At 48.4% G+C, this 27,015-nt stretch overlaps 2 protein-coding genes across 5 annotated transcripts in view; one reads left to right on the top strand and one right to left on the bottom strand.

The window, feature by feature from the left end:
• Positions 1-11,705, bottom strand: part of MTRR (5-methyltetrahydrofolate-homocysteine methyltransferase reductase) — a 33,330-nt gene extending 21,625 nt beyond the window's left edge. Inside the window, exons 1-5 of one of the 3 annotated variants that reach the window (XM_042997681.1) lie at positions 11,650-11,705; positions 9,733-9,897; positions 7,626-7,779; positions 5,522-5,639; positions 2,395-2,773 (exon numbers count right to left, since the gene is read on the bottom strand). In XM_042997681.1, coding sequence (XP_042853615.1) covers positions 2,395-2,773; positions 5,522-5,639; positions 7,626-7,779; positions 9,733-9,861 — 780 coding nt within the window. In that variant the 5' untranslated portion in view covers positions 9,862-9,897; positions 11,650-11,705. The other 2 variants (XM_042997696.1, XM_042997686.1) reach the window with 2 other exon arrangements.
• Positions 11,706-11,822: 117 nt separating this feature from the next.
• FASTKD3 (FAST kinase domains 3) lies at positions 11,823-21,824 on the top strand. Of its 2 annotated transcripts, none has more exons than XM_007090623.3 (7): positions 11,823-11,899; positions 12,814-14,284; positions 15,375-15,460; positions 17,968-18,142; positions 19,528-19,597; positions 20,354-20,468; positions 21,512-21,824. In XM_007090623.3, exons 2-7 carry the CDS (start codon positions 12,847-12,849, stop codon positions 21,608-21,610), a joined length of 1,983 nt encoding a protein of 660 aa, XP_007090685.1. In that variant the 5' UTR covers positions 11,823-11,899; positions 12,814-12,846; the 3' UTR covers positions 21,611-21,824. The 2 variants fall into 2 exon arrangements, with proteins under 2 accessions (XP_007090685.1, XP_042853645.1); XM_042997711.1 differs by lacking the exon at positions 11,823-11,899 and adding an exon at positions 11,906-12,015.
• Positions 21,825-27,015: the final 5,191 nt, after the last annotated feature.

Here is a 27,015-nt window from a genome sequence, read left to right on the forward strand (position 1 = left end):
AGATCAGATCCACACGGCCTCAGGCGCACGGCGCGTGGACACAGATTTAGCCAGTCTGCTCTTCTCCACTTCTCTCCCTAAAGAAGACCACACGCTTCCACGCAGAACAGACCGTGGCAACGCTCCGGCCGGCTGTTACGGCAATCCAGCTCAAGGCGGGACATCTGCACGTGCAGCACGGCACACGAGCCCACCCGGCAGTGCCACGGTGCCCATCGGACCCAACGGGGGACACGTGGCTGGTGTGCGGGCGTCCCCGGGAAGACCCACGCCCTGTGCAGACCGAGGGGCCAGCGCTCTCGGTACAACCTCCGGGAGCCCAACAGCCTGGGGCAGGCCTGCACCTCCCAGCAGAGGACGCACCGATGAGTCCTGTCCGTCACCTCACCTGGGAGAAGCAGGACAGCCTGGGGCAGGCCTGCACCTTCCACACCTGGGATCCTAGGATGGCCGCTCCGACCCCAACACCAGGCGACACACCAGGTAGCAGCCGTGTGGGGTCCGAGTGACGGGGGCTAAGGGGTCCCACGGCCGGTCCCGCAGCCCAGAGGCCCCACAGCCCAAGAGCCCCCAGGAAGGGCACAGGTGCTGTGGAGCGGGACTGGCCGCTCTCCCAGGGCTCCTCCCTTCCTCTCCCCTTCCCTAACGTGACCACCCCAAGAGGATGGCCTAAGATAAATCTCTGTCCAAGCCCTTATCCTCTAAGCATATCCTTTGGGCAATGTACACAAATATCCCTTAACCGGTTGAGATTTTAAGCCTTTCAACCACACCCCCAGCAACTGACACTTATTTAAGGACACTTCCTGTAACAGACACCTCCTTAGATCCTCCTCAAGCGCCCGGTCGGGCAATCACGTTCACACACGCCTCTGCCACGTGCATCCGTCCCCACAGCGTGCAACAGGGGCCCTGGACCCGCTTGTGCGCCAGGTTCATTAGAGGCGCTCGTGTCGGTTCCCAGACCTGACAAACGTGTACCTACTGTCATCACCTCCATCAACAATTCACGCGATAATCAAGTGGAATGACACCCAATAGTTGTTTATGTATGAAGACTTGTTTATCTGGATGCTTCAGAGAGATGCTATAAACGTTAAAAAACCACCATCATATCAGGTGTCAGCAAACAGTTCTAATATACCAGAAAGTCGTATTTAAATTGCTTCATTAAAAATAAGGAATCGAGGGGCGCCTGGGTGGCTGTCGGTTAAGCGCCCGACTTGATTTCGGCTCAGGCCACGATCTCAGGGTCATGAGATCAAGTCCTGAGCCCTGTGTCCGGGTCTGCACTGGGTGTGGAGCCGACTTAAGATCTTTTTCTCTCCCTCTCCCTCTGCCTCTCTGCCCCACGCATGCTCTCCCCTCCCACCCCCCAAAAAAATTGAAATAAAAAATCAAGAAACAAGAAATCAGGATGGCTGCATGAGGGTGTGGTTTCCATGAGAAAGCCGGCACGAACTCCACAGTCAGCCACTCTAAAGACAGAGTGTGGCTCTGCCCCAAAAGACTGGCTTTCAATGGAGATGTGTACCAGGCACGTCCGAAGAGTAGTGACGAGAAACGAGATATTATCCAACTTAATGCTCAAAATGTACAGGCTTCTTTTAAGTTCATTTATTTATACTGAGAGATGGAGCAAGGGAGCATGTGTGCATCAGCAGGGGAGGAGCAGAGAGAGAGGGAGAGAGAGAATCCCAAGCAGGCTCCACGCGCTCAGCACAGAGACCCATGTGGGGCTCGATCTCGCAAACCAGGAGATCGAGACCTGTGCAGAAATCAAGAGTCAGACGCCCAACTGACCGAGCCACCCAGGTGCCCCCAGATTTACAGACTACTTTAAACTCACTTCCTTATTGGTACAAAAAATACACTTGACAAAAGAAAGTGACTTAATGTAGGCGAAAACAAGTTTCTAAGATGTTGCCAAGAATATTAATCCCCAAAATGGAGCATCCCAAGACACCACAAAGCCACGCTGGAAATGAGATTTTACTATAAAGAAGTGCTTTGAGTTTAGCTGCTAAGGTAATTTCCTGAGTACCCGCAACAAAGAATTCTCCAAAATAACAGAGAAACCGAGCTCTTATCCATTTGCTGCTTCAACCACAGAGGTAATGTAATAACACAAACGCTTCTGCAACACACAAACTTTCCCAGAAAGGGGCCGGGCTTCGCAGGCCTCGGTAACCACGTAACCCTGTCGCCGTAGCACAGAAGCAGCCGCAGACCACGTGGGAATGGACGGGCAGGCCCGTGTTCCAACAAAGCTTTATCTCCGGGGCCGGTGGTGGACCACGGTTTGCTGCCCTCTGTTGTCATGTAACAACAACAAAACAAACCCCCTGGTGAGTTAACATTCTACAGCACGAGGAATAAAGTAAAGCCACTTACCTGGCCGAGAAACTCGTGCAGATGCACCTGCAAATATTCTGGTGGAAGGGCAGGGATGTTCAGAGAGGCCTGTGACAGTGGGGGAACCGAGTGGGTGAGTGAGGGCTCGGACTCTGCTATCAGAGCACTCGATTGACCTCTGTTCATTGCATTCTGTTCCTGAACCTCAGAATCCCTTCTGCCTGAGTCGGCTAATCTCAGAAGTTCAACTCGTGATTCAATGTGCGGTAATTCTGGTTTCACAGGATCCATCCTCTGGGAGGCAGTCGATGCTATCTGGAGAGCTCCGTTTATCTCCTCTTTTCCTCTAGTGGACGTAAAGTGCTTCGTGAGGGCGGCCCAGAGTCCGTCAATCCACGGCTCAACCACAAGTTCTAAACTGGATTGTGGTAACAAAAAAGGAAAAAATACAAAAAGGCCTAAGTTCTCCACTTAAATGTGCAATACTAGGGCAACGGCAGTCTATTTGGCTGAGCACTATGCAGCGGTCAAAAACACTAGACATAACAATGATTCGGAATACAAAATACACTTGAGATCGAGTTAAAAACAACACTATTTTGTGTTCGTCGGCACTTCAGCCACAAACAATGTCAGAACGGAAATGAAGCCATTTTGGTAATAGGTAAGAGGAATGGGATTGCTCTTAACTTTCTGTAGTTGGCGATATTTATTTTAAGCAGCTGTGATTTTAAACAGGCATGCTAAATTCCGAGGCTAACAGAACTCCCCCCAAATCCAAGTCCACTCTAATATCACATGACAATCACATAGATCAAATGCAACTTCACTTTTTCACCTAATTTACTGACGATTTTTTCCCCCTAGAGATTAGAATATCACCACAAAATCACTCCAGATTAATGCTATTTTGACTAAGTATAAATAATTCAAATCTTCAACCGGTTCTGGATATTTTTGATAAAATCTGCAGCAAGTCTGAACATAAAGGAAAAAACTAATAATCCTTTAGGAAAGTTGAGTGAATCATAGGTAGGTCTTAAAATGTGGTAGTGTATTTGCCAATAACCAAAGTAGGGTAGGCCCACAGTAACATCTCATATATTTCCTGAACTGAGAAACTTGTGGATCGGAACCTTGGAAATAACCTCCTTCTCATTTTTAGTCACAACTCAAAGGACACATCAAACAAATTCTAATTCATAAAGTTAAATGGCAGGAGAAGGCACATTGCAGGCCTCTGTCTTCATAGGACTCTGGCTATAAGCTCATTAGATTCACTAGGTGCTCACAGCTCAAAATTTGGTTCCACGCTCCACAGCCACCCCTCCGAGCCTTTGGCAAAGCAAGTACCTAAAACTCTGATTTCCACGATGGCCGCTCCATCGAACACGCCATTCTCAAGGCTCAGAGATATTAAGACGATGACACTGTCGCGGGAGAGCTAATGTGCGTGGAGTACTGACTACGTGGCACACGTTCTTCCAAGAGGACAGCCTGTGTCAGTTCGTCCAGTCCTCCCCAAAACTTTCCGCAACACACTACTATTCTCTAGTTCACACGGGGAGAGATGGTGGCACGAGAGGGGGAAGTAACGCGACCAAAGTTTCACGGTCACTAGAGGCGGTGGATAGTTCCGGATCTGGACGCAGGGATTTGGACCCCACGCTGCATCCCGAACCCATCAATGTGGTGACGGGTACACTAAGCCAGGATACCTTCTTGAAAACAATTTTAGACGAGGGTAAGTTCAAGTAAGGTGGTTAGGTTAAAAGTTTCAGAGATGCAGGTTAATACACTTAAGAATTTTAAATTTTTTCAATGTTTATTTATTTTTGAGACAGAGAGAGACAGAGCATGAACAGGGGAGGGGCAGAGAGAGAGGGAGACACAGAATCTGAAACAGGCTCCAGGCTCTGAGTGGTCAGCACGGAGCCCGACGCAGGGCTCAAACTCATGGACCGTGAGATCATGACCTGAGCCAAAGTCGGACAGACGCTCAACTGACCAAGCCACCCAGGCGCCCCAAGAATTTTAACACTCCATCCAGTAAATGCACAGGGAAACAATGCCCCTGACAAGACGTAAAATATGGGCTCAGGGAAAGGCCCAATGGGTTCTAGAAGAAGTCAGCAAGTCAATGGCTCTTATGAGATGAACAATGGGAGGTAAGGATTCTGACAAAAAACCCACCAAAAAAAAACAAAAATCAATATAAAGGAACAAAACTAAAAGGTGAAGACACAAGGCAACACGGTCGAGCTCTGTCACAACTAAGAACGTGCGTGCTGAGATCTGGAAACGTCCACAGCATCGCAGCTGCAGGCAATGATGGAGGAAGCGGACCCGAAGGGTGGGTTACGTGGACCCACACTCGTGCGAGGTGGCGCTATGCAGAAAAGCAAGACATTTGCTGACTTTGTCATTATTCATAAAGAAAGATCAAGTGAGTAGGAATTTAATACACGCACAGAGTAGGAAAAAGCAAGCGGGTATGCTGTAATCTGGCTAAAACGGCCAAAGGCTAAGTGATAAACTAAGGTGGAGCACGACATCTAGAAGACCTTTGAACAGACACATGAAGAGGATTTGAGAGGCCGCACATGCCGTGAAATACTGAACTGTAAAAACGAGAATAATCTAATGGAAGCAGGAATTCTATTTCTGGCCGGCATGGTGGCAAATGGCCATTAAGATGGCGAGGGAGAGAGCCTAGGCACCCAGAGTGCCGGGAAGGCCTCTGGTCTGTGTTCTCTGCTGGTGGCGCGTGGCCTGCCGGGCGCCTTCCACGTGAGGACCTGCACGCAGTCACCCCTGTGCGCGCGGCAGAGAAGCAAGCGCACGTGCCATCAAAGTTCCTAAAAAAAAATGTGGACTTTCGCAAAGACCTACACGCTTCAAGATAAAGGTAACGCACTGGGGCGGTTTTTCAAATTTCTTCCGGTAGCAGCTACTGAGATGGGTGAGGCACTTAAAGTCAACAGAATACGTACATCAAGCTCCGGCTGATCTCTGGCCCTAGAGCTAAAAAAGCTAAGGAAATGAAAATACCACTTTCAAAATAAAAGCTTCAGTGCTAAATCAAAAGTCATCACATTTTAGAACCTCACAGACTTTCATCAAGTACCAGTAGGGGCTGAGCGGAAACCACACAGTCTGTCCTTACCCCACGCAGTCATCTGCGTGTCCAGTGGCGTAGAAATGCTGGGCACCGAGTTCCTGAAGTCGCTTATCGATGATTTTCCCGCCATTACAGAAGTAGGTGTATTCTGAATCGCCCAGCCCTAGGAGCCCAAACGGGTTGTTAGTGCACAGTAAGATTTAAAGAAGGCACATACAAGATACATAGAGTATTTAAAACAACATTCTACATGCTGACTAACGAATAAATAACGTATAGCTTCACGTTTTCTGAGGTTTTCCTTGAGTAACACTAAGCATGCAAACGATCGTCTTCTATCTTACCATGTTAAAGGATCAGATGCATCGAAACACAAACAAGTACTTCTTGGCCACTGTTAACAAAAATATGTTCATGTGTTTGTTTACGCGAATCTGTAAAAATGTGGAAACCTTAGGGGTGCCTGGGTGGCTCAGTCGGTTGAGTGTCCGACTTTGGCTCTAGTCATGATCTCATGATTCATGGGTTCGAGCCCAGGGTCAGGCTCCATGTTGACAGCTCAGAGCCTGGAGCCTACTTTGGATTCTGTGTCTCCCTCCCTCTCTGTCCCTCCCCTGCTCTCTGTCTCTCTCAAAAATAAACATTAAAAAAAAAATTTTAATGTGGAAGGAAACCTTAAAACGAGAATTAGATACATTAAAAAAAAAAAAACCGTAACATCTGTCTTTGCAGATTTTTCTGATCTAGTGAGAGGTCTGCAAACTGCAGCCTGTGAGCCAAATAAATACCATTCGCTGTCTTTCTTCACATAAAGTGCTGGAACACAGCCAAGTCCATCTGTGCACGTAGTGTTCATGGCAGCTATCAAGCCACAACAGCAGAGGGAAGTAGTTGTTATAAAGAACACATGGTCCACAAAGCCCAAAATATTTAGCAGCTGGTCCTTTACTGATTTCACTGACCTCTAATCTAGAGCAGAGACAGGTAACATATAATCACTTGCCACGTTTCTGTGTGAGGTGAATTAGGAACTGCTTCTGTGTCTCCTGGTAAGAAAATAGACTAACATTTTCATACTTGGTTAAAAATTTAAAATTAAAATGGTCAATTTCTCACTTAATCATCTCCATGTACCTTCCCAACAAGAACATGGGAGCTTTTGGAGGGAGGGGGGCATAAACAGACTAAGAATGACCGGAAAGGTTGGGATGGGCTTCAGTCTATACTTTTTTTCAAGGAATTTTTTTAAAGCAACATGTGTTCATTCTTGAAAAGAAATCAGAAAAACTTGAATAAAAACATGTAAGTACTCTAAACCCCCCCTCTTATTTGAATAAGTTCTGTAAGACAGAACCTAGTCAGCATCATAACCTCAAATTTCTGATGAGTCACTTAGCATAATCCATCCTTACCAGATACCCTCCCCAAAATAATTCTCAAAGAGCATTCAAAGAACAATACAGATCACAAGCCAGGAATATGGGCTCTGAATTCTCTCTCTGGTGTCCTATCTTGCTGAGCTGGTCTTTCTGATCCTTTATCTTAGTTTTTTAACCTATACTTCACAGAAACTTAGATGCCAGTGTTTCCCAACCTGGGATACATATTAGAATCACCTGGGAGCTTTTAAAAACCACTGATGCCAGGGCCCCACCTCCAAGCAATTAAGTTAGAGTCACTGGAGATGGGCCCGGGTAACAGATTTCAAGGAAAACTCCCCTGGCTGGTCCTAATATGTGGCCGAGATTAGAAATCATACTAGGGGAGTGACTCCTAGGGAAATCAGATCGACCTGGGAGCCTGTTTTTAAAAAAAACAAAAAAACACACAAAAAACAATAAAACAGCATTTAAAGTTGCTCCTTCAGGGATTCCTTTTATTTTTAACCAAGTTTGGGATGGAGACTAGCCGCTGATAGTCAGAAAATGTCCCCTGGCCCCAGAGAGACGCTGCTGTGGGGTGAAGCCAGGGGACGCATTTGCAGAACACAGCACAGTATTTACACTTACGTGTTTTACACACTTCTATAAAAAACAAACAAAAACAAGACCTCTACAGCTACACACCACGGTTTTGAAGGATACATTCAGATACCAGAAATCAAACCTGTAATAACTGAGGAGAGTCAGAACCAAAACACAGTCCGTACCCAGTAATCCATACCGCAGATGAGCAAAGAAATCCACTGGCAGCGCCTTGTCCTGGATTTTCTTGACGAACTTGCGAGCGGTGTCGGGTGGGTCTCCCGTACCCGTGGTAGAAACGACGACGACGAGAGGCGCCGTTTCGGTTTTCAGATCGTACTAGAAGACAAGCAGGCACGTCAGGGATCTACAGCTGTATGTAGTTTCGACTTAACGCATCGGCCATGCAACCGGCTTAGTCTCCATCCTGAACCGGTCACCTGTACTGCGCGTTGTTTAACGGCAGAGAGGGTGCGGGGCACGGTCACTCTGGGAAGGTGCACATCCCACTCCTCAGACACCAGGGAGCCTGGCTAAGTCCTCACTCCCTCAGGGCTCCGGGGGGCTGGGGATAGCGTCAGCGGTAAGCCGAGATCGTCCGCGTTTCTGTGTCTTACAGATCAGGTTTCTTCATCCTAATTCTCACCTAAATTTAAATATTCCAAGAAGAGCACTTCACCATCTCTATCATGACTCCAGAGCTCTACTGAGCATGCGGATCCAAGCTGCTTCTGAGGAATTCACTCATTTCTCAGGCGGACACAAGGATCTGAGCTAACGTTTTTCCAGGTGACTCAATGCTTACAGGACGCGGCGCAAATTGTGTATTAGACTTCTACAGTCTGTTAAAGTAACTCCACCTTGAAAAGGACGACCACGACCTAGGAAGTAGAAAGCTATCTGTTTGAACTCGGATCAGGAACAGCTGGAGAAGTCCATCAGCTGGGACCGCACACGTGACTAACAAGGCACTAAAACACTCACCGAATTTTCAAGTAGCCGCTGATTTGGGTGGTGAGGCGACCCTAGGGGCCAAATCCGGGCCAGTCACACGGTGCGGACAAGTCTGTTTTTGTTCCTATTCTATCATGTGGCATCCGCTACGCCAACTCTGAAGTAACCACAGGATTACAGAACCTGATTGGCGGTGTCCTCCAGGATGCCCCCTGCCGGCTCACCTTGGCCCTCACACACGAAGGAACCAGGTGGCTCTCCTATGAGCAGAGTTTATAATTCAAGTGTGCTGCCGACAGTCTAGTCTTCTGAACCAGAGATGTGGGAAAGGACAGAGGAGCTTATGAACTTGAGTGTACCGGCAGGGTAACTTTTAAAATACTAAGCTAAATTTGACTCATGAGTGGCTGGTACATCATCTTGTGCTGGTATAAAAAGCTGTTAGTTGCTATGAACCGGACTGTATAAAACAGTAAAACTGCAGGACTCAATCCCACAAACTGAGAGAAGAATGTACATGTGTTATGATCTCACATAACCTAAAGTATGAACTTCTGCAGAGACCGAACGTAAAAATAAGCAGTCCTTGACCTAAAGAAGCCAAATCTTCTCTAGATCCTTCCACTTCGACTTTAAATTTTATTCCACAGAACAATTACGTGCTCCTTGGGGCGCCTGGGCGGCTCAGTCGGTTGAGCATCCAACTTCAGCTCAGGTCATGATCTCGCTGTTAGTGAGTTCGAGTCCCGCAGACGCTCCGCGCTGACAGCTCGAAGCCTGGAGCTGCTTCGGATTCTGTGTCTCTGTCTCTCTCTCTCTGCCCTCTCCCGCTCCACACACCTCCCCACACCTCCCCACCGCCACTGGCTCTGTGCACGAGCCCATGCGCTTGCTCTTTCCCAAAAATAAATAAACTTGAAAAAGATTCCATGGCCCTTCATTTGCAGGAACTCTGACACGAATGCCAAGTCTTTATTTTGAGACATGGGATTTGTGAGTTGGAAAGCACACACGTGCACGCAAACATGTCTCATTTGTTGGCAAAGCCACCCCAAGAACCAAGAAAACCAAGGCAAGCATTACGACTTCTGCTTATGGTTAATAGTTACTTGCTTCGATTTGGGGGACAGTTTAGTCTAATTCAAACATACACTTATATGCTTAAAAAAAATGGCAGAAATCTTACAACACAGTTGATAAAATAAATTTCTGAACGTGGTGGGGGAGAAAAGGATTATGGTGGCATTCAGCACCTTGCTTTGCTGTTTAACATTCCCTCCCAACCAAAATACTGCAGGCACAAAACACACGATAAAAACCACATGAGAAACCACTTACCTTATCTGACTCACTGATACAGTGAAGATCTGCAGAAAATCCATGCACAAATGCTTTTTCACAGATCTCCTCTGCTATGGCCTTTGCTTGTCCCTGCTGCGTAGCATAGAGCAGCAAAAACCTCCTCATCACTTTGAGGCATATGCTTCACCTGTAACAATTACACTGAAAAAAGAAAAAAAAAAACAGAAAAAAGGGATTTTCTTTTTAATTAAGTAGTACACCACAGGCATTAATTCTCCCTCACAATCTTTTTTAAGTCTCCACCAATATCCACACATACAAAAGAGACTTCTCTAGATCTGTTAGCATTAATTCTCAGTGAGTCTTAAAAAGAGAGAATTCATTTAACCACGAGTCAAGCTTTAAGTTCAAGGCTCGGAAATCAGTTTCTGGGGTCAGGCTACTTGGGCTTGAATCCAGGGTCCATCACTCAAAACGAGAGAACTTCAGGCAAGCTTTTCAACTGATCTGTGCCTCGGCTCCCTCACCCTTACAATGGGGACAATTGTACCCACCTGACAAAGATGTGCTAGCTGCAAAGACTTGAACAACAGCTGAGACACGGCAGTGTTCACTACGTCTTAGATATTTTTATTTTAAAAAAACTTAAAGGGTCGCCTAGTTGGCTCAGTCGGTTAAGTATCTGACTTCAGCTCAGGTCACGATCTCACCGTGCCCAAGGTTGGGCTCTGTGCTGATGGCTCGGAGCCTGGAGCCTGTTTCAGATTCTGTCTCCCTCTCTGTCTCTGCCATGCTCTCTCAAAAATAAACAAACGTTAAAAAAAAAATTAAAAATAAAATTCGAATGAAAGTTTAGGATTCTGTTCCTACATGATCCTAACGCCAAATAAACTGATCAAAGTACTGAAGGTAATCTACATACTCTGCTTTATGGTTTAATTCAATATCAAACATATGTGGGCGCACAGGTAGATACACTTACATATGTACAAAGAGAAAATATTTCCAATCCACTCAAGCTAGTTTATATGTTTTCCTGGAAAAGAAAACCAGGAGTAAAATAAGGAACACTCACAGGCTCATCCAGTATCTAAAACTGGGGAATTGTTAACTTGTGGGGACAGATGTCACCAAATCAAATCTTGGCTCTTCCAGAATGAACCATCAGCAGGTTTATGCTCCTCTGACCAGTTACATCCAAGGATAAATTAAGCCACGAAAGACATGAAAAGAATTGGGTTAGATAACATGTCTAGAATCATGGGCTGTTTAGAATCATGGAATGGGGAACATAGCCTGGTACAGAGCAGGTGCTCGATACATTGAACGAATGAACGCGTAAGTACTGTAAGGATAATACACATTTGGACTCGGTGAGAATTGTGGGAATGCAGCGAGAGAGATGGAAATTGTCACCGCTTATCACTATAGCTTGGGCCCTCGAGCACTTCCTAGGCGCCAGGCACAGCCCCAGGCGCTGCAGAGGATGAACCTCTCGGGTCCACCAACACTTAGAAAGCAGGTGCCGCGGCCCCGCGTTTCTCAGAGGCGGATCCCCGGCAACCACAGGCGCAGCAGCAGCAAGGGAGCCAGACCCCGCCTGCCGGCCGGGGCTGTGCTCCAAACATTCTCGAGTCCCCTCGCCCCCAGCCTAGAGAAGTGTTCGGAACAGAGACGCCCACGGGAGGGACCCACGCCGTGGGTCAACGCCGCCACGTGGGGCCGGCTCCCGGAAGGCGGCCGCAGTCCCCCGAGCACCGGCCTCCGGGCAGCCCGCCTTCCGCTCTCTGCCCTGCGGGGCCGAGCTCCTGACCGACCCGCGAGCGCCCAGCCCGGCCGGGGGAGGGACGTGGGGGCGCAGAAGCCGCTGCCCTTGCCCACCCTGGGGCGCGTCCCCCAGGCTCGAGCAGGACGGGTTGCTCACTTAGGAAACAGCCACCGCCAGGCGCTCACCTAAGGGTGACCGGCCGGAGACCCACGGGGAGAGCGGGCGCCTGCGCACTCTTGTCAGCGCCGGGGACCAATGAGCTCGGGAAGGAACTGTGCGAGTCACAGGGCTCCGGACGCGGGGCGTGGCCTCCGTCCCCGCGCATGCGCCCGCTGCCCGGCGCTTTGGAAGGCGCGTACGGAGGCCCACGAGGCTCCAGGGTCCTCGCCGCTGCACGACCTCCCGTGGTGTGAGCGCAGTAGATGTCCCAGCGTGGTAGGTGTCCCGGCCCGGCGTGCATGGGCCCGCGGCATAGCTGAGCTGTCGGTACTTCCCGGGCCCCTCCGCTGCTCTCCAGCCGCCGCCGCCTCCCTCCCGGTGCTTTATCGAAGGTCCGCTAGACGTCGGGTTTGGGGACGCCCGGCGGGGTTCCTTTCATTCCAAGGAGGACCGGGTCCCCGGGGCGCCCCGTCCCCTCTGGCGCGCGCACTTCTGTTCCCAAATCTCACACGGGGTGTTTAGATCTGGAGGGACCGCCCACCTTCTTCCTTTACACGCCCGCCTCCTTTATCTTCTTTTAAATCCTTCATTTTCCCTCTTTGCCAAGCTAGATCCTTTTCTTCCTTACCACTGGCCAGGTCTTTACTCCGAGCAGAAACCACGCCTCAGGGCTTCTTAAACGTGGTTTTGACCTTTGCTTTGCGTGGACCTATACGAATTTTGGCCATTTTAACCCGTTGCTCCTTTTGAGTCAGTTTAACCAAATGCAGTGCCTTCCGTCGACCCAACACGTAACATGTAGGAGGCGTGTTTCGGATCTGGACTGCCCGAGGGGAATCCCAGCACCGCCACTTACTGTGTCCAGCTTGGAAGCTGGAGAGAAAACCGAGGGCATCGGTTTCCTCGACTATAAAATGACACCAGAAGTACTTCATTCATTGAGCTGTTGTGAGGGCTAAGCTCTAGGGGGCACAACAGTGCATAGAAACCATAGCGATTATCATCGTTGGGTGCCAGCCACGTTTCTAAGCTGTGGGATGCTGCGACTGATCTCGGGGTGCTTGTGTTTCAGTGGGAAACTTTTGTGTGTCGTTTCTTATGAGTACTCATCCTCAGTTTCAGAAGCATTCATGTTGTTGAGCGAGTCACGTTCTCAGTATGTTTGACCGTGTTTTCTTTATTTTCTTTAGTTACAAGTCAAGAGGAGTTGAGAATCTGATGGCATGGCTTTGATTACCTTGCGGAGGAACCTTTACCATTTATCCGATTTTCGGATACATGGAGCGCTGGCCGCTCTGAAAAATCACCCCATAAACCATGTTCGCAAGATGGTCAAGGGGCGTCTGTGTCCGTGGTTCCCTTCGCTACAACCCGAGCCTTGCAGGGTCAGGTTCCATCATGCCTGTTGTAAAAAGTTCCACTCGGACAACGGAGACGCCCTGCATCCACTTGGTGAGCCAGTGTTCTCTCAAGCACATGATTGGGCCGGGCCTGAACAAAATCCTAAAAGCCTGGATGAACAGATGTTTTACGGGAGACTCAATGACTTGGATTCCTCAGAAGACGTGTTACGTTTTATAGGCACGCTGCAACCTTTGCCTGATAGCCTGGCAGCAGGAGCCTTGCAACGGATCTGTGAAGTGGAAAAAAAAGATGGCAATCACAGGCTGCCAAAAGGAATACTAGAGAATGGTGTCTTTCAAGCTTTATGCGTTCGGTTTGAGCAGGAATCCCCGAGTCTGTCGGATACTGCTTTGGTGACTGCTTTGCAAGCTCTGAGTCTGTTGTACGTGGACCCTCAGAGTAACTTGTTACTAAACCTGGTGGCAGAAAGCCGCCATCGTGTCAAAAGAGGCGGCCTGGAAGTCCGCAGTCTCTGTATCCTTGGGGAAAGTCTGATTAGACTGCAGGGTCCAGGCGGTGAGACACTAGAACTGATTATATATCAACTGCAAGGGGAAAAATTGGAAACATTTGCCCCTGAGGATATTGTGGCCCTTTATAGAATACTGCAGGCATGTGCTGAAAAAGTGGACCGACACCAAGTGTTTCTAAACAAGATAAACAGCTTTTCCCTGTCGGTCGTTTCCAACTTGAGTCCTACGCTGATGAGTCAAATGCTCACTGCCCTAGTGGCTCTTGATCAAACTCAAGCACTTCCTCTGGTTATAAAATTGGGAAAATACGCTGTGAGGCATATCCCTCATTTTACTCATGAAGAGCTCAGAAAAGTCCTGGAGGCTTTCATATACTTTGGGCACAATGACCGATTTTTTACAACAGCCCTGGAGCAACACGTGGCCTCACTGTGTCTCACTTTGGATCCTGAGGTCATCAGCACAGTCATGGAGTACTGCAGCAGGAAACGGATTCTTTCAAAACCCATCTTCGATGCAGTGGCAGAAACTTTTGTTGGCCAGTCAGAGAAATTTTCACCTCATCAGGTTTCCGACTTAATTGAACCGTTTGGAAAACTCAATTATTTGCCACCGAACGCCTCTGCTTTATTTAGAAAGCTAGAAAACCTGTTACTCACCCGTTTCGATTATTTTCCACCCAAAACGTTATTGAAAATTCTCCATTCGTGTTCACTCGTCGAATGCCATCCGGTCAACTTTATGGCAAAAATATTCAGCCCTTATTTTCTTCAGCAGCTGCAAGGTGAGTTGGTTATAACTTGGAGAGTGGAAAAATTAACCCTTGAATGCGTGCGTGATGTTTTCAAGTCGCACATCTACCTCTTAGCCTGAGCCGTGCGGTGCCTTTGATTTCTCTCCCATAATAACCTAAAGAAGACATGTGAAGTTTCAGATGCCAGTGTAAATACGGAGTTAAAGAATGATGGAGCACTGCACAGAGAAAACCATTCCGGGTGCACGGACTGCTGAACTGAGTCTCGCGGGGACATGGTGTGGCATGGGTGATAGTCATGCCAATATGTCAGAAGCCACAACAGCAACTGTAGACTCCCCTGTTCAGAAAGGGTGTGGGTCATCTTCAAGGCCACCCAAATAACATCAGATGTCTGTCTCCACTGCTAAAGGAAATTCTCACTAATTTTAACATATCTGTTGACTTTTCATTATAGCTTGAATTCCTCAGAAGTTCAAATGAGATAGCATCGGGATACCTGGGGAGCTCATTCAGTTGAGCATCCGACTGTTAACTTCGGCTGAGGTCATGATCTCACGGTTTGTGAGTTCGAACCCTGCATCGGGCTCTGTGCTGACAGCAGCCTGGAGCCTGCTTCGGATTCTGTGTCTCCCTCTCTCTGCCCCTCCCCTTCTCATGCTCTCTCTCTTTCTCTCAAATAAACTTAAAACAAAAAAGTTTAAATGAGATGGCATTTGATGGCAAGGCAGAAGGCATGGTTAACTCTGACAAGTTCTTCCCCGAGTGCCATTTATTTTATTTATCTAAAAAAAAATTGTTTAATGTTTATTTCTGAGACAGAGAGAGACAGAGCATGAGTCGGGGAGGGGCAGAGAGAGAGGGAGGCACAGAATCTGAAGCGGGCTCCGGGCTCCGAGCTGTCAGCACAGAGCCCAATGCAGGCTCGAACCCACAGACCGCGAGATCATGACCTGAGCCGCCGTCGGACGCTCAACGGACTGAGCCACCCAGACGCCCCTCCCGAGTGCCATTTAATAGTACGTTACTTCCAGAGTGATTAGTGTACATCGTCCATTCGTGATGTTCCTTCACAAACCAAATTCAAACTTACCTACAACTGGAATGCTTCTCGTTTCAGGGGAAGAATCGTCCATGGACAGACTGAGCCTCGCACAGCTGACCCAACTGTTCCTAACCTCGGTGCTAGAATGCCCTTTCTATAAGGTAAAAGCAGGGGTCCTCTTAACCTTATTTCCCTGTGGGGGCGGCTTTCTTTTGTGTCTCCCTCCCCATCTTTTAAGTTTTTCCTCTTTTGATCTGTCTCAGTAACCTCATCAGAAAGCAGAGCTTTCATTCACTCCAACTTACTTTCCCACTAGGTAGCCTTCTCTTTGATAAATTGGCCCCATACCTGTTCTCTTGTGTTGGAAGTACCCATTTCCAGTTGCGTAAGGTTTCTTGGAAGGTTCTGTGGGGTGCTGCAGGCACATGAGTCAGAGCGTCCTGGATGCGCTCTGAGGGCCTCGGAAGGCTTGCACTCCCCACAGCTGTTAGATAGTAAAGGTGAATCCCTCATTCGGTTAGGCCTGAGCAAATCCTAAACTGTTTCAAGTACATTTCTACGCCAAGCCAGAAGTTTCACTCTCACCTGATAGGTGGAGTTGGTGCTTCCTGTCTAGTACCCCGGAGATTCGTTCTTGTAACTTAATCCAGCACCTTGTTTAAGATCACACATGGCCTCTCCAGACTTGCCCATCCCTCCCTAGACTGAATCACATTTAAGACTAGCTCATTTTCAGGGCGCCTGGGTGGCTCAGTCGGTTGAGCATCCGACTCTTGATTTTGGTTCAGGTCATGATCTCCCAGTTTGTGAGTTCGAGCCCCACATTATCGGGCTCTGCGCTGACAGCGTGAAACCTGCTTGGGATTCTCTCTCTCCACCCCACTACTGCTCATGAGCACAGGCTCTCTCTTTCTCAAACCAAACATAAAAAAAAAAAAAAAAAAAAAAAGGCAGCTCATTTTAGATTAAGAAGGAAGAATGGAAAGGCACTCCTATTTTCTTCTTTAAAACAGCTTCAACAGGGACTCCTGGCTGGCTCAGTCAGTAGAGCATAGGACTCTTGATCTCAGGGTTGTGAGTTCAAGCCCCATGTTGGGCGTGGACCCTACTTAAAAAAACAAAACAGCTTTAACAGTAGTGAGGCACAGAAAAGTAAATGCTACTTACCTCAGCTTCCTTCCATCCCTGAAGGAGTGGTGTTAGCAGTTTTATGTACAAAGGTGCACAAATACATGAACACTCCTGTTTCTCTCTTTCCTTGGAACGGGGCTCTTCCGAGGACAGTTGGCTCTAATATGCCCAGTCTACCATGGACGTTCCTCGAGGGCAATGCATGAAGATTAAGTGCATTCTTTTTGTTTTTCAATCTAGAGACTAGACTGCGGACTAGATTCTGGACTACTGGCAGATGTGTTTCCCCTGATAGTTGGAGATGTCCCTTTACCTATCGTTTCTGTTGCCGAGCGTGGTTAGTCCCTTGAATCATTGTCATTTGACTCCGTGGAAAAGTACCGTGTCACATGTTTAAATTGCATCTTAACGAGCTGAGCATATTTTCACAATGCTTATTGGTCGATTTGCTGTGAATTACCTCATTACCTCCTGACTCAGATTCCTATTGGTTGTCTTTTTTCTTTCTCTTTTTTTTTTTTTTGTCCTAGAACACATTGTGAGATAGAGATATTAGCTCCTATGTATGTTGCACATACTTGGTCCTAGTTTTTGTTCTTCATTTGGGGGAGGGGGGCTTGTAGCTTAATATTGTTTATGATCTCTATTTGCTCGACAGAAATTTTCAAGTTGTCTATAGTCAAATGTATCCATCTTTTATGGTTTCTGGGTTTCCTCTCTCTAGAATATTTTACCACTCCTAAGGTAATACGCATATTTTACTAAATTTTTAAAAATGCTCCTTTCCCTTACTGTATTTATAGCACTTTAACCCACCTGGAATTTATGGCAGTCCTCAACATGTGCTAGAACTTTCACTTGGTTATTTTCTGGATGGATTACCGGCTGTACCATTTATTACGTAGCTCTCCTTCTCCCAGTAAATTGAAATGTCACCCTTATCACATTGTCCTCTGTTAAAAACATGAGTGTCCTCAAGGCCCTTAAAGCAATTCTGAGTTCCAAAGAGATGTTTCTTGAGCTGCAAGAGCACTGTTGTTTCCTCCCTTCCTCCCTCCCTCTCTTCCTTCCTTTCTTTCTTTCTATGACCACGGACTACTTTTAAAACACATTTAGGAGCGCCCGGGTGGCTCAGTTGGTTAAGCGTCCAACTTTGGCTCAGGTCATGATCTCATGGTTCGTGAGTTCGAGCCCCGCATCGGGCTCTGTGCTGACAGCTCAGAGCCTGGAGCCTGCTTCGGATTCTGTGTCTCCCTCTCTCTCTGCCCCTCCCCCCTCATGCTCTGTCTCTGTCTCTCAAAAATAAATAAATGTTAAAAAAAAACCCACACATTTAAAAGATCTATCGAACTATTGGATTTGAGCTATCGCAAGAATATTTTTCTGTTGTCATTTTGAGGAAGGTATTTGTCCTTAATCTGGAAAAGTATCCTGCTTATAGAGTAATATTGATCAGACTTATTCGCAGGTAACCTTGTTTTATTTTCTGGTTTTGGATCGTATCTTCCTTTCTCATGTTTAAACATACAATTTTCAGGGTCGGAAACTTCTTCCTAAATATCAAGTGAGGTCATTTCTTACTCCGTGCTGTTCTCTGGAGACGCCCGTGGATTTTCAGCTTTACAAATCTGTGAGGATTGGACTGATTGATCTTCTGGGTGCAAGAATGTATTTTGCTTCAAAAGTGTTAACGCCCTATTGTTATACAATAGGTAAGTACTTGGGAGTCTCCTTTACCAGGCTCAGCTTGCTGTCCTCTTTGGGAATATGCAGGACTTCTCAGCCACTGGAAGGTCAGGAAATATAAAACGGAGTTGGCCCTTCCCGGAAGGCAAATTGGAACCGTGGGCCGTGGAGTCCAGATGCGTGGGGGGAGTCCCACCTGTTAGCCACGTGGTAGGGGAATGTCTTTGGGCAGAGTAATCTCTTTCCGCTTGCTCCTTTTCTGTAAAATGAGAGTACGAAGAATAGTGACCCAGACTTGCTTAAGCACTAAGTGAGTGATACCCAGAGCATAGCAGGTGCTGGGTCATCATTAGCCAGTATAATTGCTGTGCCACTCTAGGTCAGTGCTGTCCGACGCCCTAGCCAGGAGTACCTGTGACTACTTAAATTTACGTTAGTTAAAGTTTAAAAACCAACCAAAGTTCAGTTCCTTGGTTGCCCTGGCCACATGTCAAGGGCTCAGAACCACAGGTGGCTGGTGGCAGGCATGCTGGAACAGCAAAGGCGCAAACATGTGATCACGGCGGAAAGTTCTGTTGGGTGGGGCTGACGGGAGAGTTCACGTCCTTCTGCCCTTAACAGTTTTTAAATGAATGACTACAAGAAAATCAGCTCCGAGGAGGTAGTGTTTTATAGGCTTCAGGACGTCGTAGCTCACTTCCCTCCTCCTTTAGGGGCTCTTTTCACAAAGAGAATAGCAGGACATCAGAGGGGAGGAAGTGGGGGTCGGCCGTGCCCAGCGACCACAGAGTGGAGTGCAGGAGGCTTTGCCTACCCTGGAGACTCTGGGAGATTCCGTGATGAAAGTTGCGACTTGTATAGGCCACAGTCTGGCTTTGCTTCCTGTCTGGGGTGAAGGGTTCCCAATACTCACCTCAAGGAGAGAGAGGAAGTACGTGCAGTTCTTATCACACCCGGCACCTTGATTTAGTGGCTGAGCCTTCTGAAATTAAGGCTGACTTGGTTGATGGTAGAGCTGGTTAAGTTAAAATTCTCACCATGGTCTGGTGTGGTCATTTCTTCCCAGCCTCCAGCGCAGCTGGTAAATTGCAGTGTGGGAGAATTCAGAACAGAAGGAGGAGGAGGGGGGCGCCTGGGTGGCGCAGTCGGTTAAGCGTCCGACTTCAGCCAGGTCACGATCGCGCGGTCTGTGAGTTCGAGCCCCGCGTCAGGCTCTGGGCTGATGGCTCGGAGCCTAGAGCCTGTTTCCGATTCTGTGTCTCCCTCTCTCTCTGCCCCTCCCCCGTTCATGCTCTGTCTCTCTCTCTGTCCCAAAAATAAATAAAAAAAAAAAAAAAAAGGAGGAGGAGGAAAGGAACGTAGTGTTTGTGAGGGTATCACACCGAGAATGTTTCCTTTCTTCTCTCACCAGATGTGGAAATTAAATTAGACGAAGAAGGATTAGTATTGCCATTTACGATTGATGAAGATGTGCATAAAAGGTAAAGAAAGCTGGTGCGGTTTTTATGTTACAAAACTTGTCGGGATTAATAATCGATGGTGTTTTCTTTTTTTTTTTTAATGTTTACTATTTTTGACAGAGAGACAGGGCATGAGCAGGGGAGGGGCAGAGAGAGAGGGAGACACAGAATCTGAAGCAGGCTCCAAGCTCTGAGCTGTCAGCACAGAGCCTGACGCGGGCTCAGACTCACCGCATATCATGAACTGAGCCAAAGTCGGAGGCTCAACCGACTGAGCCACCCAGGCGCCCCCTCGATGGTATTTTCTTTAGAAGGTGGGAAAACAGGAGTGGCTCAGTGGGTTAAGCATCTGACTCTTGATTTTGGCTCAGGTCATGATCTCACAGTTCCTGGGTTCAAGCCCCACACTGAGCTCTTTGCTGTCAGTGCAAAGCCTACTTGGGACTGTCTCTCTCTCTCCCTCTCTCTCTGTCCCGCCCCCCCCCCCCCCGCCAAATAAATAAATAAAGCATTAAAAACATGGTAGGAAAATAGACATGTTTCTAGAAGTAAAGACACTACTGAACAGCATCCCAATTTTGGAAATTCCTTGTAACAGAAACATTAATATTAATAAGATTGCTTTCTCAGCATATTAAAGAATGGCACACTCATGATTTATGTGAAAATAACATTGACACACAGGAATAGCCGAATCCCAAATAAACACTTTCCACGAAAAATGTATAAATATTTTGGATTGTTTTAAGAACTAAGTTTCTCCGTCCGATTTTTCAGGTTAGCACTATGCATTGATGATCCAAAAAGATTTTCTCTGAATAGCAGACACTTACTGGGAAAGGAAGCTATTAAACAGAGACACCTGCGCCTGCTTGGTTATCAGGTTGTTCAGGTAGGAATTCACCCGTTTTCTTCTCCCCCAAAGCAACTTCTAGTTTAGATGTGCTTTCTCCAGAGGGCTAGGTGGTCTGGCAGCCCAGTGGACCACGCATCTTACATCTAGTTTAAAGGCCAACTTTGAGCATTATTTTCCCAGTTAAAAAAAAAAAAAATCCCTGTATTTATATTTTGAAATACAGAATATTCAGACCCACGGTTTTCTCAAGTGCGGCATCCGTATACCCTTTCTAAGCTATACTAACCTCTGCTTCTAGGATTACTGAATTATTAGGGCACCCGTTTTGCTTTAATGTCCCTCTGATTGAATGAATAGAAATAGCCAAGATGACCCCGTTAAAACCAGGATCATCATCGTACTTTTAAGCTTTAGCCCTTATTTGTGTTTGTCTTGTCGATCTCTTAGCGAGGCTGTCTGTGCGGAGTCGGCAGCGAATGTTCACGGAGCTTCCCAGACTGTGTGTTCCCAGTCTGCTGGTCTGCTCTCTGCTGTCCCATCTGCTTACTTTTTTCCACTCCATAGTTTACCTACATCCCCAGATTAACGCTCCTGAAACTGACATGCCTGTGTGTGTTGAGAAACCTTTACTGTTCCTTTACTGCTTACTAGATGAAGTGGAAACCCCTCTGCATCTGGGCATCCAAGACCCCCCACGGTCGGCCCGCGCTCAGGGGTCTCTTCCGCACCCCTGCCCCCCTCCGCTCTCTTGCCTCTCTCCCTTTGGCCCCGCTGCTTCCCGCAGAGGACTGGTCTCGCCACTCTGCGCATCCAAATTCTGGCTCGGGCTCCCCTTCTGCCCTGACCCGAAATGTGAGCCTCTCTCCACGCGAGACGCCCGTTCTCTCTGCGTGTTCTGCGGCTTGTTTGCTGAGTCGCACTGGGTGCCGGGCACCCTCGCAAGCACTGGGGAGACCCGCCGAGCAGCCGTGAGCTCTGCCCTCCAGGAGCCATGGCGGAGGGTTCGAGGGACCGAAACACCAGGGTGACTTCAGAACATGACGGATTGTGTGATGTATTCTATTTCCCTCCGTTTACAGATCCCCTATTATGAGATTGAGATGCTAAAATCAAGAGTTGCATTGGTGGAATATTTGCAGAGAAAACTATTTCCTCACAACGTGGGCGTTCGTTGGTAACAAGAAGGAATACTGGCTTCAGGACTCGGTGAACCAACTTGTGTTTTCTTGGGACTCAGTACAAAGAAGGATGTAAAAGGATGGAAGTTGTGAGTTGGCCGTGATCCGGCAAGGGTCTGTGGTTTTCCTTATACCGTGTATACGCTCACCAGTGGTAAATTTAAAATAAATTTTTATTTTTATTTTTATTTAATACTAGTATTATACTTTTATACACAAAGCAATTGATCAAGTACAATAAAGAAATGTAATGAGTACTATTTTTGTTTTGTATTTTAGAGAGGGCGTGTGTGTGTGCGTGCAGGAAGGGGTAAGGGGCAGTGGGAGAGAGAATCCCAGGCAGGCTCCACACCCAGCATGAAGCCCGACTCCGGGCTCTATCCTGTGACCCTGGGATCATGACCTGAGCCAAAATCAAGACGCTGACGCTCAACTGACTCAGGCATCCCAGGTGTGCTTATTTTTAAATCTTTGTTTTGCAATAGCCGCTAACTGAAAATATTTTCTTTCAAGATCTTTGTTAACACTTGTAACAAATATAAGGACGAAAGTTTGTCTCCTGTTCCTTTGTTAGAGGCAGTCTCGTGGTAAGAGAAGGAATAATGAAAAAGAGGATTATGGATATAACTAACATATGTAATTACAGAATTATGCAGAAATAACCCTGTAGTTATGAAGAAAATGGTTTCCATTGGAATGGGAGCCGTTTGGTTCTTTTTAAGGGATAAAGACATAAAAGGTCATTTCTTTAAAAAAAATTTTTTTTAACATTTACTCAATTTTTGAGAGACAGAGAGAGAGAACAAGCAGGGGTGGGGCAGAGAGAGGGGGAGACACAGAATCCGAAGCAGGCTCCAGGCTCCGAGCTGTCAGCACAGAGCCCAACGTGGGGCTCGAACACATGAAACGCGAGATCATGACCTGAGCCAAAGTCTGACCCTTAACTGACCGAGCCACCCAGACGCCCCAAAGATCACTTCTTTAGGCAGGGTTTCGGGAGGGGCATTTGATTGGAGGGAGAAGCTTCTGAATTTTGAATCCGGAATCAATCGTGTTGTCTCCCATTGAGTGCAGATGCGTCCTCCTCCTGTCCCGTCCCGTCCCACTGGGGTCAGGTTAAAGTGTTGGGGGAAAAGAGGACATGGAGGCCGGGTGGTGGAGCAGAGAGAGCTCGGACAGGGAGCCGCTGCTATCCCGTGCTCAGCGCACCCGCGCTGAGCACTGCAGCCCACACTCCTGTGGGTCCCTGGCCTTCTGAGTTGGGTGTGGTTCCCATTGGTAGGTTATGGGGCCAGCTCAGCTGGCTTGAGGGCCGTCCCACCCCTGTCAGGCATCACAAGTGACAGGCGAAGATTCGAGTCTGGTCTTGAGAAGCAGTAAGAGCACAGCCGCAAAGAACCCAGCCCGGGTCTGAGTTCCAGCTTTTCCTCTTGCTGCCTGATGACCTTGGGCCTCCCTTCCACCCGAATCCTCATCAGTAACGAAGGGCTTCCGAAAAGTTTCCTAGGGCGGCCACAACTAAGTGCCACACAACACAAGTTTATTTTCTCGTGGCTCTGGGGCCCTGGAGTCCGCAATCACTGAGTCCGCAGGGCTGCGCCCCTTGGGCGGGCCCCAGGGGAGGGTCTGTCCTTGCTTCTTCCAGCTTCTGGAGGCCTGGGCTTCCCTGGTGTGCGGCAAGTTCAGTCCAGTCTGTCTCCGTGTTCACGTGGCTGTCGTCCTTGCGCGCGCGCGCGCGTGTGTGGGTGTGTGTGTCTGTCTATACATGCTCGTCTCCCTGTGTATGCATTTCTGTGCCCAAATTCCCCTTTTTCCAAGGACTCAAGCCATATGGGATTGGGGCCCACCCTAACGACCTCATCTTGTCTTAAGTTGACTGACTCCGGGAAGACCCTGTCTCCAAATAAGGTTATATTCACAGGCATTGGGATCGGCTTCAGGATTCAACCCACAACAGGTCGAAATGAGAATTAGTTAAAATACATAAGCCACTTGGGAAAGTACCCAGAGCAGAGTCAGCCCACAGTCTGCAGCCGGTGGAGTGCGTGCCTCTGACTGCAGAGAAGGAAAACCACAGCGGCAAAGCCGGGGCAGGGACAGGTGCCTGGAGGCTGCTCGGTCCTGTGCCCACTCGACCTTGCGGCTCCCTCCCCGGCCTCCAGGCCAGTCCCACTGCCCTGCTCGCCTCTCCCCGTGACTCATCCTTGGGCGTGAAACAGCCTGAGATGTGGTGGGAGAAGAGGGTCACGAACAGCCACACAAACACGTGGGGACGGTCTGCTCTAAACGCTATGGAGAAAAAGTACCGCCTAGAATTTGTTTCCTCCACCTCTGCTGTGGGTCTAACTCCTCCCCCATCGTGACCATCCTTCCTCCAACCAGAATCCGATCCCCCTTCCCCTGTGCCTACAGTTCCCTCCTAGTCTCATTTGTCTCTCCCTGCCCTTTGTGGGTTCACCAGACATTTATTAAAGTGCTCCCCCGGTGCGGGGCACCCTGAAGGCGGCTGCCTAGGGAAGCAGAACAGGGCCCAGGCCTGAGGGGTGGGGGGATTGAGTGAGGCAAATTAGTGACCAGATGATTACAGTGGGGAGCCCGCTGGCCCCCTGATGTGCAGACTCAGAATGGAGAACAGCCCAGGCCTGCCTGGGGAGTGAGAGGTTCTGTGAGCTGAAGGCTAGGCGACAGGGAGGTGGGTCTGTGCAGCGGAGAACATTCCAGGCACGGCAGGGCCACAAAGCACCCAGCAGTCTCACCAGAGGAGGCCGGACTGACTGACACTTGGTTTTAAAGCAAATTTTAATTCCGGGGCCCCTGGGTGCCTCAGTCAGTTAAACTTTGGACTCTTGACTTCAGCTCAGGTCATGATCTCATGGTTCATGAGCTCGAGCCCCACATCGGACTCTTTGCTGGCAGCGCAGAGCCTGCTTGGGATTCCTTCTCTCTCTCTCTGTCCCTCCTCTGCTTGCTCTCTCTCTCAAATAAAAATAAACTTAAAATATTTTTAAAAAATAATTTAAAAAATTAAAGCAAATTTTAATGCTGAAATGTACATGTTTGTCATGAAGATCATCTAGGCTAATAGATACAAGATTTCTGGTTTCGCCAAGTGGAGTGAATTTGACGAATCCTGTAAGATTAAAAACTAAGTCCTTATCATCAGAACCCTCAGTCCTCTGAGTTGTGATGTTTACCCACAGAAGCAAAAGTGATGGTATTGTTGGAATGACTTATCCAGTCTCATAGCTCTTGCGACAATACATTGATGGTATCTCTTTTGTTGTTGTTGTTGTTTTTTAATTTTTTTTCACGTTTATTTATTTTTGAGAGAGAGACAGAGCATGAGAGGGGGAAGAGCAGAGAGAGAGGGAGACACAGAATCTGAAGCAGGCTCCAGGCTCTGAGCTGTCAGCACAGAGCCCGACGCGGGGCTCGAACTCACGAACTGTGAGATCATGGCCTGAGCTGAAATCGGACGCGTAACCGACTGAGCCACCCAGGCGCCCTGTTGTTGTTGTTTTAAGTTTATCTTGAGAGAGAGACAGAGAGTGAGAGAGGCAGAGAGAAGGAGAGACAGAATCCCCAGCAGGCTCCACTCTGTCCACGCAGAGCCCAACTCAGGACTCAAACTCACGAAACCTGAGATCATGCAAGATTCGGACACTTACCCGACCAAGCCACCCAGGCGCCCTGGTGACATCTTTCAATATCTTGCTGTAGCTTTTCGAAAGTAAGAGCAAAGGAAATTTTTAAAAAAGAAACAAAAACGGGTAAAAAACTGGTCCACTTGCAAGCTTCCCCCCCACCCCACCAGCACCAAGGTGATATTCTTCAGACCCACCTCTAGGGGGCAGCAAAGCTTGCGATATTCATTGGGTTGCGCAGTTCAGAAAGGAGATTTCTGGAGAATGGATCCTGTGCTGGCGTGTACGTGGGGCGGGGAGGCAGGAGCTGCGGGGGCGTGAGGTGACAGGTGGCCCTCCTTACCTTCCTCTAAAGAAGGAATGCAGGTCTCCTGACCTACCCAACGTGGAGGGTCGACAGGACGCTGGCAAGAAGATGCCGGCTGGAGTAGCAGCTCCTTGGAGACCCAGGACCCTGTCTGCCCACCCTCCCACGGCCGGGTGTGTGTGGAGGCTTGGTAAACGTCTGTTAGGTGGAAGGAAAAAGAGGAAGGAACAGCACTCGGTGTATTTTTGATAGAGTTCTGAGAGAGCAAGGAAGCCCTCGGTTCCCTCTAAAAACGCTGCACCCACCGGAAGACTTCGTGTTCAAGTGCAGTGAGGGGATCTGGGCTCAGTGGTGGCCAGCTAGGTGAGTTAGCCTCCAGAAGCCGAGATTTCCCCAAACTGGAGACATGCCCGGACCCTTAGGAGTCTCCGTGCAGGATGGTGGAATGAGAAACACCTTGTCAAGTGTCTGGCCAGTACCTGGAAAGCAGTAAATGCTCAGAAAGACTCGGGGGCCGTTGTTACCAGCCATGTGTTAATGTTGCATTCCTAATTCACCTTCCTTGTTGCGACTAGCGGCGAGGGTGCATGTCCAGGGTGCACGTCAGGAACGCTCTGGAGGAGGGACGTGACTGCGCGCCACCGTGAACCTGTGGCAGCCGCTTTGGTTAATGAGCATCAAGGACCCTGGGCCGCGAATCCTCACTCTGTAAAACCTGCTGTTTGGAACCGTGTCGACAAGAGCGGAACGTTCCTTTATTGCCTGCAGGATCCTGAGCCACATCAGAATCCCACGGGTGATTTCGACACAAAGACGCAGCCTCCATTTCCAACCTGGTACAGAACCCCAGCAGAGGCGGGTTTGGGCACCACCTCCCACATTTATCTTCCCTTTGAGGATCCTGGGTCGGCTTCTCGGGTCAGGCCCAACGTCAACCCTTTTACAGCCAAACCTGGTCTACATGAGTGTCCCCAACGCAGCTTCATTCAGTCTTACCCCAGCCCACCCTTCCCCAAATCCTCTGACCACCAGGCCACCCCTCCCTTCGGTTCCCCTGGGGACCTGTCTCCCCTGCCTCAACAGTCGGTAAGCCTAACTTCGAGTTGGTGTTCTTTGGCTGTGGGACTCCATAATAAGACATTTCACCCTGGGGGCACCTGGGTGGCTCAGTCGGTTGGGTGTCCAACTTTGGCTCAGGTCATGATCTCACAGTTCGTGGGTTCGAGTCCCACATCTCTGCTGTCAGCATAGAGCCTGCTTGAGATTCTCTGTCACCCCCCGCCCCTCCCCTGCTCGTTCTCACTCTCTCTCTCAAAAATAAACATTAAAAAAAATTTTTAGGGCATTTTCCCTTAATATATGTGTAATCCCATTTGAGATGAAAACAAGCTTTTCTGTCCCCATCCCCTGGCATCTAGTTCATACTCTGATATTTGCAAGAAACAATTTCTCTT

Source organism: Panthera tigris, chromosome A1, assembly GCF_018350195.1.
Source record: "Panthera tigris isolate Pti1 chromosome A1, P.tigris_Pti1_mat1.1, whole genome shotgun sequence".
NCBI classification, from domain to species: domain Eukaryota; kingdom Metazoa; phylum Chordata; class Mammalia; order Carnivora; family Felidae; genus Panthera; species Panthera tigris.